The sequence below is a fragment of the Phalacrocorax aristotelis genome, chromosome 1 (genome assembly GCF_949628215.1).
Source record: "Phalacrocorax aristotelis chromosome 1, bGulAri2.1, whole genome shotgun sequence".
Lineage (NCBI taxonomy): Eukaryota > Metazoa > Chordata > Aves > Suliformes > Phalacrocoracidae > Phalacrocorax > Phalacrocorax aristotelis.
In genome coordinates, this window is record NC_134276.1 from 162,655,984 (window position 1) to 162,671,606 (window position 15,623).

The 15,623-nt window shown below is 39.9% G+C and overlaps 1 protein-coding gene across 12 annotated transcripts in view; it reads left to right on the top strand.

The window, feature by feature from the left end:
• TNRC6B (trinucleotide repeat containing adaptor 6B) overlaps positions 1–2,591 on the top strand; it is a 135,744-nt gene extending 133,153 nt beyond the window's left edge. For all 12 annotated transcript variants that reach the window (XM_075077725.1, XM_075077763.1, XM_075077779.1 and 9 more), the window contains 2 exons: positions 591–730; positions 1,581–2,591. In XM_075077725.1, coding sequence (XP_074933826.1) covers positions 591–730; positions 1,581–1,971 — 531 coding nt within the window. In that variant the 3' untranslated portion in view covers positions 1,972–2,591. The remainder of the gene's footprint in view (positions 1–590; positions 731–1,580) is intronic.
• Positions 2,592–15,623: the final 13,032 nt, after the last annotated feature.

Genomic DNA, 15,623 nt, shown 5'->3' on the forward strand with positions numbered 1-15,623 from the left:
GGAGGAATGAACATTGCTGGGTTTGGCAGAAAGATCACTGACTGATTCTGTGACTTACTGTTTCACAAACCACAAAGACAAAAAAGCAGCAAAAAAAAACTTTAAAAAACCCTCATTGTAAAGGTGATTATTTCCAGTTTAGCAAAGAACTTTTAAATAGTAGTTGATCTAAATTCTACTGAAATCAAAGTGCTGGAGACTAACAAATTTTGGTTCCTTTGGTACAAATCCTAATGGTTGAAGATGGTGAGAAGTACAGGTTGTATGTAATTACTGGAAAACCTGCCAATGTAAGGACAGTGACAATTTAAGAAACTCAGGGAGATCAGGGAAAATGGACTCAAGCTACAAGTGAGCAGGAAAGAAAAGTCAGATTATTCCATAAAGCAAAGTCATTGTAATTGTGAGAAATCAAGGTGTACTGATTCTGTTTGAAAATTAAATCCTGTCACCTTTGCCTTCTTCCCACTGCTTTCACCCATTTTCCTTTCTGAGAGCAGATTATCTTTTCATTACTGAGTCAAATTAGGATTGAAGTTTATTTGGAGAAATAGTTAAACATCTGTTTTGTCCTGGCTGTTCTTTCTCAGATTGATGGGTCAACCTTGAGGACGATCTGCATGCAGCATGGTCCACTGCTGACATTCCATCTGAACCTGACACAGGGCACCGCCCTTATCCGATACAACACCAAACAGGAGGCGGCCAAGGCCCAGACTGCACTGCACATGTAAGCAATCCCTGTGTCCATTCTTGGTTACTGCATTAGTCATGGACACGTAACATCTGTCCAGTGCTATGATTTGGAAACTTCTTTCAAGCACCGTGGTTGAAAGGGAATCTTCTATTCATTGGCAGAGGAAGAAGAGAAACAAAGATGCCTTCTGTTTGTGTTACTTTGATTGCTGGCATAAACTGGCACATACAGAACTAAGAAGGTGCAAATAGGATGGAATTGTGACCAGTATGCACCTTATTGTACAACTTTTACTATTTTATAAAAGCTTGTGAATTGTTTCAGCTAAAAATCATTCTTTCATGCGTAAACAAAATGTGTGAGAATCTGCTATAATTTTGAGGTACACCTGAAATAGCTTACTTGAAAAGCTGCATATCTTAATTTTGCTGTTCTTAAGCTTTTTGGAACTGACTGTGGCTCTGGTATGTTTTGAAAATATGAGAGGTTTTGAGACAAAAATCTTGAGGAAGGGGGTGGGGGGGCTGGTGGTGTAAGTCCTTAAACTCAGTGAAAACTTTTGAACTGTACTTACCTTGAATTTCACAGGCTTTTAACCTGTTCTTCCTCTGTTTTGTGTGAAAGGTGGCATATGTGCATTTCCCATTTTAGCTACACTGTATAGGCACTTTTATTGCTCTTGGTGTTAATGTTCAGGATCTTAGTTTAAATTTAGAAAGGTATTGTTGCAGGCATAACAACTGAATGTTGCGGGGAGGGGGGAGGGTGGGTGGGTTGGTTGGTTTTCGTGGTGCCCCCACCTTATAAAATGGAAGCTCTTGAGCTTTGAGCCCTTACCTTCTGGCTCTAACTGCTTTTTTCTTCCCTGTAACTTCTCTTCTAGGTGTGTGTTGGGAAACACTACCATCCTGGCTGAGTTTGCCACAGATGAAGAGGTTAGTCGCTTTCTGGCACAAGCTCAGCCCCCTACACCTGCAGCAACCCCAAGTGCACCCACAGCAGGCTGGCAATCCCTAGAGACAGGACAGAACCAGACAGATCCAGTTGGACCTGCTTTGAATCTCTTTGGTGGGTCAACAGGGCTTGGGCAGTGGAGCAGTGGTGGCGGCGGCAGCAGCAGTGGGGGTGATCTCACTGGCGCTTCGTTGTGGGGGCCCCCAAACTATTCTTCAAGCTTGTGGGGGGTCCCAAGCGTAGAGGATCCACACAGAATGGGCAGCCCTGCTCCCTTACTACCTGGAGACCTTCTGGGAGGAGGGTCGGATTCAATCTGAACTTAGAACTTTCAACTCTGACCTCGTGACCTTTTTTGGAACAGCAGCAGCACTAACTTGACCTTTTCGTTTTTTCAACTTGCAATAAATACATTTATAAAAGGAAAAAAGAAAACGGAGAGAGAAAAAAAGGTGGGTCATTGACAGACTCTCTGAGCACATAGTTGCCTCCCTTATATAACTTCAGTTTTTTCGTTTGGAATATGAATCCAAAAAGAGAACATATCACTCTTGAAATACTTGAATCATGAACGCCAACTTAGAAAGACAATGTGAAGCAAGTACACATACCATTTAAATTTAAACACAAAAAATTAAAAAAATTAGTTTCTAGTTTTTCACTTTTTCATGTTATACGGAAGTTGTTGCTAAGAAACATATATACTGAAAAAATAGCTTTTTAACTTTGTTTGCACTGGGTGTGTTTCCGTCCTTAGGTCTACCATGTTGGGTTGGGGTAGGGGAGGGGTTCAAAAGAAAGGGGTGGGGGTGGGGGGAAGACTTGACGGAGCCTCACTATAAAAGAAAAAAAAACTTTAAAAAAATATAAAAATTTTAAAACCCACAAAAAAACAAAACAGGAAAAAAAAAAAAAAAAAAAAAAAAAAAAAAACAGAAAACCCAACACTTTGTGATTGGCTGGTTGATAAGTACCAGTGTGTTCTGGCACATGTAACTGCCCACGTGTGCTTGTTTTTGTGTGAATGCGTGTGCACATGTTCGTGTGTGTGCATTTTTTTCTCTATATATATAATCTTGAAACGCTGCATTGCTGATGGTCTACGGGCTGGCTGGCCATCTGCAGGTCTTGATTCCTAAAACAAGACAGGCATGGTGGAGTCCCTGTGGCTGAAGCAGAATCCAGTTGGGCTGGATTAAAATTTGTCAGTAGGTTTTTTTAAATTCATTTTAGCAGGGTGCTATCTCAAGTCTGCAGATCATATTGAGTGGGTAGTTGCTTCCTAGCCCTTGTTCTAACCCAGTTGTAGAGCAGAACACTGCCATATCCAAAGGATTTGGTGAGAGCGGAGCCAATGTTGTCTTTTGAGTAGCAGTGTATTTATTTATTTATGTCTGCATGTGGGGCTTTTGTACTGAGTGAACCCTAGAATGTTTGTTATATAATGCAAGCCATTTTTTTTTTTTTTCTTCCAAGGAGGGGAAAAGAGGAGGAAAAACGTTGCCATTTTTTGTGCGGCTAAGACAAATATTTCTTATTCAGTCTCTCACAAGCTTGAGTACTTTAAAAAAAAAAGTGTTTCTTTTCCCCCCCCAAATCTATAAATGGGCACCCATATTCATTCTTGAAGAATCCATCAAAATCTTGAAAGTCCAGCCCAACCAAATTAGCCTTTGAACTGATCTACTGCTTGTATTAAAACTGACAAAAACTAAATTGTGTCAGCAAATCGCTGGCTGGCCTGCCTCATCTCCTGAAAGCACATGCAGCTAACTCCTTTCTGCGTCCTTCACGGTGAGCGTTACCTGTGCCAGGCCTTGGTGTATTACAGTGCCAGACCATCACTGACAGAAACGTTTACTTACGAATGTTCTTAAACCAGTGTGTACTTCAAATGTTTCCTTTTGTTTCTCTGTGTTGTGTTTTTTCCTGTGTATGTGATTTTGCTTAGGGAGGTATATAACTAGCAAAGACTTTTTTTTTTAAAAAAAAGTATTGCACCTTTTTGTTTTTTGTTTTTACTTTTTCTGTACTGTTGCTTTTTAATTTCTGTATTTAAGGAAAGGTTTGGGGTTTTTTTTAGCATCAGTGTAGTAGTACTCTGGGCAGGATAGGGTGACCTGTAATCCACAGTGATAGCCAGTGTGTGCGTGCATGTGTGCGCTGGGAACAAAACTTAAGACTTGTTGTTGTGAAAAGAGTTGTAGCAGACTTGAAGGAACATCATCCCTTGACACAAGTGGGAAGTCTTTTGGGGGGGAGGGTGGGGCCAGGAGAAGAGGGAAGAGAGATGCCGGTACTTCTTTCGTAAGTGCTAAGACTTCCACGTGGTGGTGTCTAGCCGTTATACTGTCTAACAAAGTGCCGATGTTCTGTACCAGCACGTACCTGTCCATTCCAGCCCACAGCAGGAGCAGTGCTCAAGCTTTATTACCTGGGGGTTAGGATAGGGGAGTCTTTCTTCAGCATTTTCATTGAAGGATATGACAATGTCTAATACATTTAACTCTAGGCGTGGGTTGGGTGGGGAGAAGCAAAAGCAGATTCAAGTAATGTGGGGGGGGTGTGGGTGTGTGTGCGCGCGCGTGTGTGTGTATGCCTGTGAGCTGTGCGTGGGAGGGAAGGGCTAGGGAGTTGCGTGGCTTTTTTTAATTCGCCCTTTCTATGTAAACCCTATGTCACAAGGAAGACTGACTGAGGGAAATGCTGCATATACACATGCCTGTAGATTTGTATGCAAAGTGTTACGTGACAAAAAGTACGAGTAGGTTTGTATTTGTTAGTAAACTGGAGTGTGCAGCATACTCTGGCCCCTTCTGAATATACTTTTCTATCATGTCTCCTCCCTCATCCATCCCACCGTGTGCAAAGAAACAAAATGCTCTCTTCCAACTCCTGCCAGCTAGTGCCCCTTGCGTGCACATCCATAAAGCTTTTTTTCTGCTAGTCTCTGCTTGAAGACCAGCCACGCTTGGACACGCAGAGCAGGGTCTTAAAAGTCCTGTGCCAGCAGTACTTCCTAGTGAAGCACCTTTGGCCTGAGTAAGCCAGTATCCGTTCTGTCACATGATTTGCTATACATGCTGGTTCATTGCTGTGTTCCACCCTTACTTCTCTCTCCCAACCTGCCCTAAGGTCCCTTTTCCTGCACTTTGGGCTAGTTGAGTTCATTGCGATACTACGGTGAAAGCCGGGTGCTAGAGCCCCTCTTGTTTACAAGACATAATGAGGGATTTGAAATATTTAAAAAGAAAAGCTAAATTGTTCTTCCATTGTAAGCTTAAAGGGAAAAAATTTAAAACGTACAAAAAAAAAAAAAGACCAAAAAGTGCATATATATATTTTAGATGAAGACTAACTCTGGGAGCATTTAACAGTGTTTTTGTTTTTATTTTAACATTTTATTTTCCTGCTTTAAATTTGCAAGCATTCTCAGGAATCCTAGGGTAGGAAGCCAGTTTTTTGAAGATGGTTTATTTAACCTTATCTTATCCTAGATAGATGGCTGTTTCTTGTTGATAAACTTTTACAAGTTCCTGAAGCTTCAAAATGTTTGAAAGTTTTTACTTTAAAATAAAAATGCTAAAAAAAAAAAATAAAGAGAAAAAGAAAAAAAGAAAAAATCTCCAAATGTTACTGTCAGGCGGGGGATCAAGAATTTTGAAGACTATATAAATTAAAATACATTAAGAAAACTTCTCAATATCAGCAACAGAAATTCATTGTAATCTTAAACAAGTTGTGGGAGAAGAAGGGTTATCACTTATAGTGCTTTGTTACTCATGCAGACATGTGTGCAGTTGCATGGAGAAGAGAAATGTGTGAATGGAAATTATCACTTTGTTCCCTCTTGATTGAAATTAAATGGAAATATTCTTCCAAGCACCTTTTTAAAAGCAAAGTGAAACTATAAACCTAATTGAAATGCAGTATAGTTTAACTGAGAGAGTCCTCAATTAGGACAACTAGCAGGAAATACATGATGGTGCTTCTTTAAACCGGTTTTAAATAGTGCTAAAGAAAACCAGTGCTGACAGAATACCCCATAATGAAGTACTTTTATTATCCTGCCTTTTTCACTACAGAAAAAGGAGAGAATGTGGGACAACTCCAGTAAAATCTACATTAGGAATCAACTTTCCTGTTTTCAGCTATTTGGTCAGTTTTAATCCCCATTGGAGATTTGCTGCTTGCTTTTCTTCACCCACCCCACCTCCCAGTCTTTCTGTTTTATTTTATATGAGGGAAATATCTGTTAAACTCTTCTGTTCACCCTATTGCTGCTGGCTGTCAGGGCTTACAGTCTTGAACTTCAGAGTTTGGTGTTGGGATGGCCAACTTCTGTCTCCCAGCTCTAAGGGTTAGGGGCTTACTCTGCCTGAAATGGCTAGGCTCAAACCACAAAAACCACGCTAGTGCCTTTTTACATGCACCCACATGCCCTATGGTAGGGGAAGGGAGGGAAGATGAGGCAAGATGAGACAGTATAGTCACTTCATGGAAATAAATGTACCCGTTCTTTAAGGAAAAAGAGCGTGCTGTGTGAGCATGTCGTGCAATGAGTTACATAACAGTAGTTGAGATAACTTTTTATTATTTAAAAAAAAAAAATCAGATGCCAAATTCCTGTCCTCTTCATATCAGTTGCCCAGTGTTTTCATGTCGCCCTGAGTGTACATCTGAGTGTGTACGTGTGTGTTGAAAATAATGCATTTATAATAATAATAATGCTCTTTGCTTAATAAAAAAAATCCTGTCATGGGCCAGTAAAGGAGGGTTTATTTAGGGAATTTGGGATTTTATTTTATTTTTTTATTTTATGGAGAAACCAAGTGCTTTGCTAGAGGCTGTGTTTTATCAAATCAGCAGTATCGTAAAAGAGAGGAAATCATAGGATTTAGTAAAAAAGAGCCCAAGAACCTGACAGTCACTCGGAAGTGGGTTGTGACTGACTGCTGAAGGGCTGACAGTCTGGAGCTTCAGCAGCCTGCTAGGTCCAAACCTGTTGTACAACAAACAGTCCGCCCCTCCTTTCTCTAAGCATGCAGGGCTGCTAAAGGTTAGTGACTTGTCTCCTCTGTGATAGGTTTACTAAATTGTTAAAGCCACCTTAATCTTACTATTTTCCAACTACAGTTGACAGTTCTGTTCTCCAAATTATATGTAGCTAATCACGATGTTGCTAGTTTGGCTAAGTCATGGCACTCCTAACCATTGCAGGTGATTTCTGAGCATTGTGCTAACTAGACTCATCATTTGGGGACAACGATCACTTAATGTTTTAAATATTCTGCTACCATTGAGCTCATAACAGCAAAAAGTTAGCAGCAATTGATATTAGGGTACTTCTGGGCTTTTACAACACTGTTCCAGGGAAGGGGGATCAGTGGCAGCACCTCATTTAAACATATTGACGAGGAAAACAGACTGGGGAAAGCACATCTTGGAGTAGACTATGGGCATCTCTTTCCAGATTAAAATCAAGCATAACATCTTTCACTGAGAAACACTTTTTACTTTCTCAAGTGATAAGCAGAACTCTCTTAATCATTTTGTTCTTGTTTTGGTTTTCCAGGTAATACAGTTTAAACACACACATACTTCTCAGGTGGTTTCAGCATTCCTGGTTTTTCCCTGGTTTTGAATTCTTCAGTGCTTAATTCATAAAAAATGCACATTTCAGCAGTCTTCTAAGCATGTATCCATTTGTTACCAGCCACTTTGCTTACCGTACCCTTCAGTGTGTATCAAGCTGAGAGTTTTTTAAATGGATTTGGTAATTACTTGCTCTACTCAAGTATTTCATTTTAGCAGTGACAATAAAGTCTAGCAAGCAAAAGAAAAAAAGGTGGGGTACAGCTCAGAAACCTGTGTTGAGACCTCTGACATTGATTTTGGAAAGCAGTTTTAATACCATGTACTTCGGAAGACTTGCCATTTTCTCCCAATGTTTTTATACTTTTACCTGGGTGCTTGCCCAGCAGTCTTGAGAGAGTGGGTTTTTTGTTGGTTTGGGATGGTTTTCCAATCACAGGGTGTCAGGTTTTTCTTACAAGTTTTTTATTTTGCTTCAAGTTAAGTGGCTTGTGTAATGAGCAAGAATATTAAGCCACATATATTTTTCTTCTGCAGTATAGACAGAATGTTTTCAACAAACTGGCTGGGGTAACCACCTCAAAGACCAAATAACAATTGGACCTTCATATTAGGTTAGCCTCTTTTTTGTTTTTCTTTCTCCTGCCATGACATTTCTAAATATTTATTCCTTAGAATCTTTCTCCTGTTCTTTCTTCCTAAAAAAGCTGCCACATCTTCCACTGAGTCTTGGTAGTGCATCCAAACAGTACTGTAGATTTTTTTTTTTTTCCTTTGTCATAGTTTATGTTTACCTCTTAGGCTTCTAATTCAGTTTGTGCATATTGTTCTCCTGTTGACTTTAAAAGGAGTATTTTATGTGTGTCTGGGATACCCAAACTTGGCCAAGTGTGTCCAGGAAATCTAGTGATCCTCATGTGAATTAGTCCCACTGACCTGAAATGAATAAGTACTGCACGGGTAAAGAGCTCTTTGTGTAAGTAAACCTTAGCTGGATCAGGGCCAAGGTAGCAGATGAGGACCTGTTGTATTTCCAATGCAGCAAACATCTGTGTTGCATGTACCACATTCACTGTAAATCATGTGACCTTAGTATCCAGGTTTCTCAAGTGGAATGAAATGCTAGTTTTGTGGTGGATGGTTAGCACCTCAGGGTGTGAGTCCTGATTGAGTAAAAGGTAGGGTTTTTTCTCTCTAAGGAGGTAAGGTTCCCCTAGCAGAAACAGCTTTCTTAATTGTAAATATGCATGCGGATATTTGTGGGCAGGAAAGTAATGCCAAGAAAACAAAGTTGAAATCTTTAAAAAAAAAAAAAAAAAAAATCCAAACAAATATTGTTGAAGTGCAACTTTGTTCCTGAGTCTGAAACAACATATGCAGAATCTATTGGTTTGTCTAAATTGATTTTGCACAGAATACCATTTCAGTTCTCTGATACCGTTAGATGATAACAGTCATTTCCGCTGTGATCAAAATATAGATGTCTAAACCCCAAACTCTCTTCCTTCACTTCCAGTACTAGGCTTCCACCTGTGGCAGAAGGGTGTTAACAGTAATGGGGAGAAACTTCTGAAATTTTCCTGATGTAGACAGAGCCTGTTTCCCTGTTGTGCTGAATTCACATCCAAACCTCAGACAAAAGCAAAAACTATGCTGGAGCAGAGTTGTTGGTTGGGCTAAACAACAGGAGCCTAACTGGAGATTTTTAGCAGCCTTGCCAGTTCACGTCCCTCACAATGTTTTGCATAAGTGTCCCATCACTGTAAATACCGGTGTTGGTGAATTTTACCAAAGTTCCTCTGCAGTAGATAATAGGAAACAGGTCCATTTTGCAATGACTCGCCAAGCAGAGCTTTGTCTACAGTAGAATTCAAGGGTTTGTCTACATTGCTATTAAAACTGAGTCAGGGTCCTGTTTTAAAATGTAGCTCTCTATTTTGTGGTGTTATGTGAGACTTTAAACTTTGTGATGTAGTAACTATAGCTTCTAATCCTTATATGAAAAGTGATTTAAGGTTTCATCTGTGCTATAAAAAGCGCCACAGCTCCTGATGGTTTGGAGCCTATTTTTAAAACTATTGTCAGGCCAAGGTAGATGCAGCTTCATCTGTGGCACACAGCAGACATCTGTTTGCATCCACCATTTGTGTGCGTGTCGCTTTCCATCAAGCTATGCAGGAAAGTTTGTTGTGTTTTTCTCTCTAAAAGTCTCCCAGAATCCAGTGCTATATAAGCAAGCTTTTAGCAAATCAAGTGCCCTCTGCAAAGAGCCATTTTTGCCCTGTATGTGTGACGGTTGCGACTGGTGACATTCAGCAGTGTTAGGGCTCCTGTTGACTTTGTAGTGAGAAAGGGAGTTTTCTTGACTTGACTCTGACAGCCTTTCTGGTAAAAAAAAAATTAAATACGGGGGGGTGGGGAAGAGGAAAAAAAAAGAAAGGGAAGAATGCATTGTGCCAGCCTGTGTTAAGTATTTTTGCAGCAAACATTCTTGACTGTGGTGGGCAGAGGGGAAGAGACTGGAGAAGTTTGCGTGAATGCGCAATACAAGGAGGCAGTGCTTTGCAAGAAATGTTTCCTTGAGCATTATATGCCTCCTCTTGGGTATTGGTATGTGTTGTTGCATTCGCGGAACTAACTTCCTCATTTTTTTTTAATCTGTTTGGTTTATTTAATTGAGGCAAAATAGAAGTTTCTCCTGTTTCAGATGAAACATGACCATAAATTAACATTTTCTTCATCATTTACTGTTGAGCAGTAAGAGCAGGTTGCACAGCTTGTTAGAATAGCTATTTTAGTGACATGGTTATGATATTATGTGCTTTCTTTCCCCTCCCTCTCCCTGCCAGATATGGTTTACCCTTTCTATATAAGGCGCTGTGTGGGTTTTTTGTTTTGTTTTGGGGACATGTGGAGAAGAAGCAAAATGAAGTGAAAATGCAAGCCAAGGTAGAACAGCCTTACTTTAGGGGGTAGCCTTACAACAGAGCTTTATAGTGAGTGTGCTGTATTCCAAAATATGTAAGCCAAAAACAAAAAAGCATTCATTTATGCAAAAAAAATTTTAAAAAGAGGTGTTGGAAGACTTCTTTAATATGTACCTTCTAAAGGTAGAGTAAGGTCTCACCAAGTGATACGTTATTGTGATACTTCTTGCTGGGTCAGTAGGGATGGGTTGGGGTATAAGCGCTTAATGTTTTCCTCCTTCTATGTTTTTACAAGCAGTAAGTTAAATGTGGTATTTATGAATGTGCCTTTGTGAGTATAGTGACTGTCTAATTGAGGAGACCGCTGGGCTGGAGGGGAGACAATGGTCAATTTATTCTTTCAAGAGGTCAGACATTGAGATTGCAGCCCACTGGTCCCTTTTGATAAGCAGCATCTTTGGGCTGGTCTCTACACTGCACAATACGTATTCATATGTGGTAGAGATCGGGGTGGGGGGGTGTGAAGGGATGTTGTCATGTGATGCACAGAAGCTGTTGATAGTTTTAGGCTAGTCTGCTGTTGCAGGTTTGGTTTGTATATGTAGTATGTGGCTTCTCTTTGTTTGTGTGCATGAGTGTGAGTGTGTGTGGCTTTATTTTTTGTAAGCACTGGAGAATTGAAACACAGTGATGTTTGAGACAAATTTATACATGTAGAGAAGATGATGTTTTGTAGCTTCTGTTAAATAGTGGGTGCAGGCACACTTTTACCCTCTCTGTCCATGTCCTGATAAGAGAAACCGGAAAAATTTTTTTTTCAACCCTTCAACTTCCAGCACACTTAACGTTGCCATTTAAATGAACAGGGTATTACACAAGAAGAAAAAAAAAGAGATTTTGAAATGGTGAGGTAGAAGTGTTTAAAAGGAAAAAAAATCTGAAGTAATTTTTTGTTTCTTCAAAGCTGTTTGTAGCTAAACATGGGAATCTGCAGTGTCTCCTTCCATTTGTTTTTTTTTTTCTAAAAATTCACCTCTTCGTCCCACCCAACACGAGGTGTACAAGATCAAGAGCTGTCGCTGTAGCCCTTCATAATTCCCACCATGAAAAGAAACTCCAGTGGGATCCCTCAGCTCTATTCAGGAAGACAAAGAGAGGAGAGACTCTGCAGTTTTCTTTGCTTCGCTCTCATTCCTCTCTAATGGCCTTGAAATGTATTATTATGCAAATGTGAATTTTGATACTGAACTTAAGAAGAGGTTGTTTGTTCTTTTTTCAAAAAAAAAAAAAAAGGTCCCATATGTGGTCAGCATTGCTTCTTTATTTTGTAAGTGAATTGTAAACTATGCATTCTGCAAAGGGGGTGTAGGGGACAAAGATAGCTTTGCTAAACTGTTTAGGAGTTTCTGTGTCCATGGTATATCCACTATAGTTTGGGAAAGTGGGGAGGTGATGACTTTTGAAACAAAAAGGAGTTGATAAGAACTTCTCTTTTTCATAAGTTGGCCATTAGGTAACTGGGCAGAGATCTGGAAAACTAACGTTGGCTGCAAAACAAAACCAGCTTTAATCCTTGCACAGGATTGTGAATTCTAGCCGTGCAGTGTTAACCCAGGGCCAATAGGGTGAATGGGACACCAGCTCTACCTGGGAAACTTACCTACCACCTCCTGTGTCCTGGCCCTTGTCAAGCTCAGGAAACACAGTGCCACAGGCACTTTTTTGGATTTACTGCTCGTTTTCCATTACAGCAGTCCTTGCGCTCTTCCAGGAGAATTGGAACACAGCTGGTCCTTGATGTCTACGCTTTCTTCTCCCTAAAATTTTCTTTGCTGCTGTTTCTGGCATGTCTCATACAGTGGCAGCACAGCTATGGACAAGAGGATGGAGGTGGTACTTTCTAGTGCTGATCAAAGCATGATAATGAGGACTGCGTTTTTTCAACACCAGCTTTGTTGTCTGGTGTTACTGGTGGTGACTTAGCATTAATGTTGGCAGTGTGTGAAATTTTAGGGAATGTAGACTGACGTTGGCCGTAGACAAGGCTCTCTAAAAGAAATGATCATTTTTTACTGTAAGGTGGTATCATAATGGTCATTAAAAAGGATTCACTTCCTCATATCTCCAGAATGCAGTCATTGTGAATTCTGTGTGTTCCTTGAAGCCTGCTGAGCTTCCGGGAGCAGTCTCCTCAAAAAATATAAATCTCACTGCCCTCTTCGTCATCTTAATAGGGACCCTTTGACTTGACTTTTTCCTTTGTCCATGGTGTACCATGGTACCTGCATTATCCTTGGCATTATCTTAGATATAATATCATGAACTGAGAGATTATCCTTCCTGTATTCAGTGTTCTCATGCAGCAATTTTTTTTTTGTTGACATTCACAGTACTGTAATAAGTAATAGACTTGATGATCACTCTCGCATCTGTGCCTGCCTTGCAGATGCGATCTTATCAGGGTTCCACTCTGTCAGATTGCCTTTTAGAAAAAAAAAAAAGGAAAAAAAAAAAAGAAAAATCTGAAGTTTAAACTTACTCACAAAAATACCTCGTGGTACATTTCCCCTTCTGATGTAACCTTTTTAAATCTTACCTTTTCTTCTAAACTTAATGGGCTTTTCTTTCTATCTGTTATCTCCTTTCTAAAAAGATGTTTAACTAGTGGTTTTGAGCACAGGACCAGAAGCATGGAACTCCTGAATTGTAACATTGGCCCTTACTCTTCGCTTGCCTGGGCAAGTCATTTAACTTCTTTGCGTTTGTGTTTTCATCTGTAAAGCAGGGGGGTGATGATAATACTTACCTACCTCACAGGGGTTTTGTGAGGATCAACTAGTAAATGTTTGTAAAGTGCTTTAAAGATTAAAAGCGTAATAGAAGTATTACAAGGTTTTTACAGTAAGATCGCTCATTCTTTTTACATTGCTTGTGTGGAGGGAGATAACCTTTTTTTTATTCTTATTTAATGATTAAAGCCATCAGACACTCAGATCCTAAACAACAGAAGTTGATGGAGATTCAGTTACTTATACTCCTCTGTCTTTATGCCAGTTACCTTCTGATCTCCCTTATATATATGCCAGTGTTGCTACAGGTCACACGTACTCTTAGATAAGCTTCAAACTTGACTGAAGTACTTGGAACTTGCTGCTTCTTTCACCAGATCACCAAATTGGATTCAGTTTGTGTACGTTTCCCTGCCTTTAAGTAGAGTTTTTGGTAATGTCATCCTTCAAGTGGACACATCTTTTCCTGCCATCAGGAAGGGGAGGTGGTGGTGTGTAGTTCCAGAGAGGGGACTGTAATATGAAGAACATTGCCACTTTATGCTGCTGCTCCAGGGATGAAGGGCAGAGTAGCTTCCTCTTTCCTTCCTTGAATTAATTTCAGTGTGTTACCAGTGACACTTCAAATGCAGTGTCTCTTTTTGTCCGTGATATACCGAAGCCATCACCTCCCAGTAAAACGTAGGAACAGAGGGAATGATAGTAGATGCTGCTTGTGTATATGCCTTACAGCTCTCCCAGAGTGTATCTGGGAGGGTGGTGGGGGAAGAGGTCTTCTTCACTGGGTATATCCCACAGCTGTCAGGGAACCTCTGCTACTTTCTCCCCTTTCCAATCACATGGTCGCTGTTTCTTCTTTCTTGGATGTGCGTCTCAGGGATGTGCATATGAGCCCATGCCTTTTGGAATTTGGCCTTTGAAATATCAAGAATATGGTTTCTGTAACTGAAACCTTCCTATCTGACACTCCCTGGTCCTCTCTGTCCTGCATTGCTCCCCGTGGCCTTAGGAACATCTCTCCATTGTTGCCGTATGCCACCCTCTCCATCCCTGCCAGTACTCAAGGTGAAGCGTATACAGTGATTCTGCAGAGAAAGAAGCTGAAATGATGCATGTGCACCTGTGGGATTTACATGCCTATGTATCTTGGATTTCTGCTGCACCCTGTCTAAAACATGCAGAATATCTGATGCACGATGCTTTTTCTTTCTCATCTAGAAAGCAGAACAAACAGCAGTATGACTCTGCTGATGGTAATTCTGTAATGTTTACTTTGAATTAAATGCTAAGTATTTTCCCCAAAGAACCAAAAAACCCCACCTTCTAACAAAAGTAACCAAATGTAATCTTTCTGGGGGCGGGAGGTGGGGGAGGAGGGGAGGAGGAAAAGCAGTGTCGGGGGAGTGTTCTGATCTATTTTAATCTCCACTGCTTGGATGGAGATATGAAATGCTGCTTTGAGTTCCACAAACATAAGGGATTATGTTTACAAAGGTAAATGCCTTCTACCTGTTCAGGAAACTGGCTAATGGTGGGCATCAGATGTTTGTCAAGTTTCTCTTCATTGCAGACAAGTAATGGGAGAAGGGTGTGTCTGGAAGAGAAATGGAGAAATAGAATCATTTCATCTAGTCTTCTTGGTAAAATAATGCCACCTTCCCTCTCTCTTTACAAAATGGAGGGAGGAGGTTGCAGAAGAGAAAATCAGCGATGTCCAAAATGGCTGGATTAGAAAAGGCAGCTTTTCTACTTTGCACATAAATAGGTAACAGGAAGGTACAGCTAAAGTCCTCTTGCCTGAAACACTGTCCCCCAGAAGCAGACATTGTAATAATAAAAATAGTGGCTGTTGTGTATATTGATGCTATTTGCAAGTTACCTATAAGTGTTTATTTTTTCTTATACTTGAAATGGCTTCCTTTACTAAACTCCTGCCGTAGCTCTGGTTTCTCCCCTCCTTCTCTAGTGTGCAGTAAGGAAAGATACAGGACAAGTGGGGAGAATGTAGAGGAGATGACACAATGTCTTGCATATCCAGGTTTTATCTTAATTTCCATCCCATACGCTCTCAGATGTTGGAACTTGCTAAGGGTTTTCCATGGACACAGAAACTCAGCACTTTAGAAGGTGCTCTTGTATGGCTGGCTGCCCCCCCTTCTCCTCCTTTTCTATATTTTTATTTTACTTTTAGTATAGTGGTACTTAAAATCACTGGTTCACTTAAAAAGAAAAAACCAACAATAAAATGTTTAAACTCTACTAATGTACAAATAAGCTGAAATGTTGCATTTTATGTGTATTTTTGCCATAGCAGGTACTGTATTTCTCATGCTGGATTTAGGAAAAAAAAAAAAAAAGAAAAAAAAGAAAAAAGAAAAAAAGAAAAAAAAACAAACAAAGGGTGATGTTTTATTGGAGTGTGACAAGTTAAAAGAGTAATAAGGAATTAAGTCGTCGTCATTTCATTGAAACTGAGAGATGGTGTAATACTTATATAAGTTTTCTGAAGGTTTTTTTGGGGGCTTTTAAACAGCTTTTTTGTTTTTATTTTATTTTTATTTTTTGAAAGATATGATTGTATTATGTGCAACTCAGTTGCTTACATTATAACTACAAAATATTTTTGGGTTCCTGGAAAAAAAAAGAAAAAGACTAATAAAT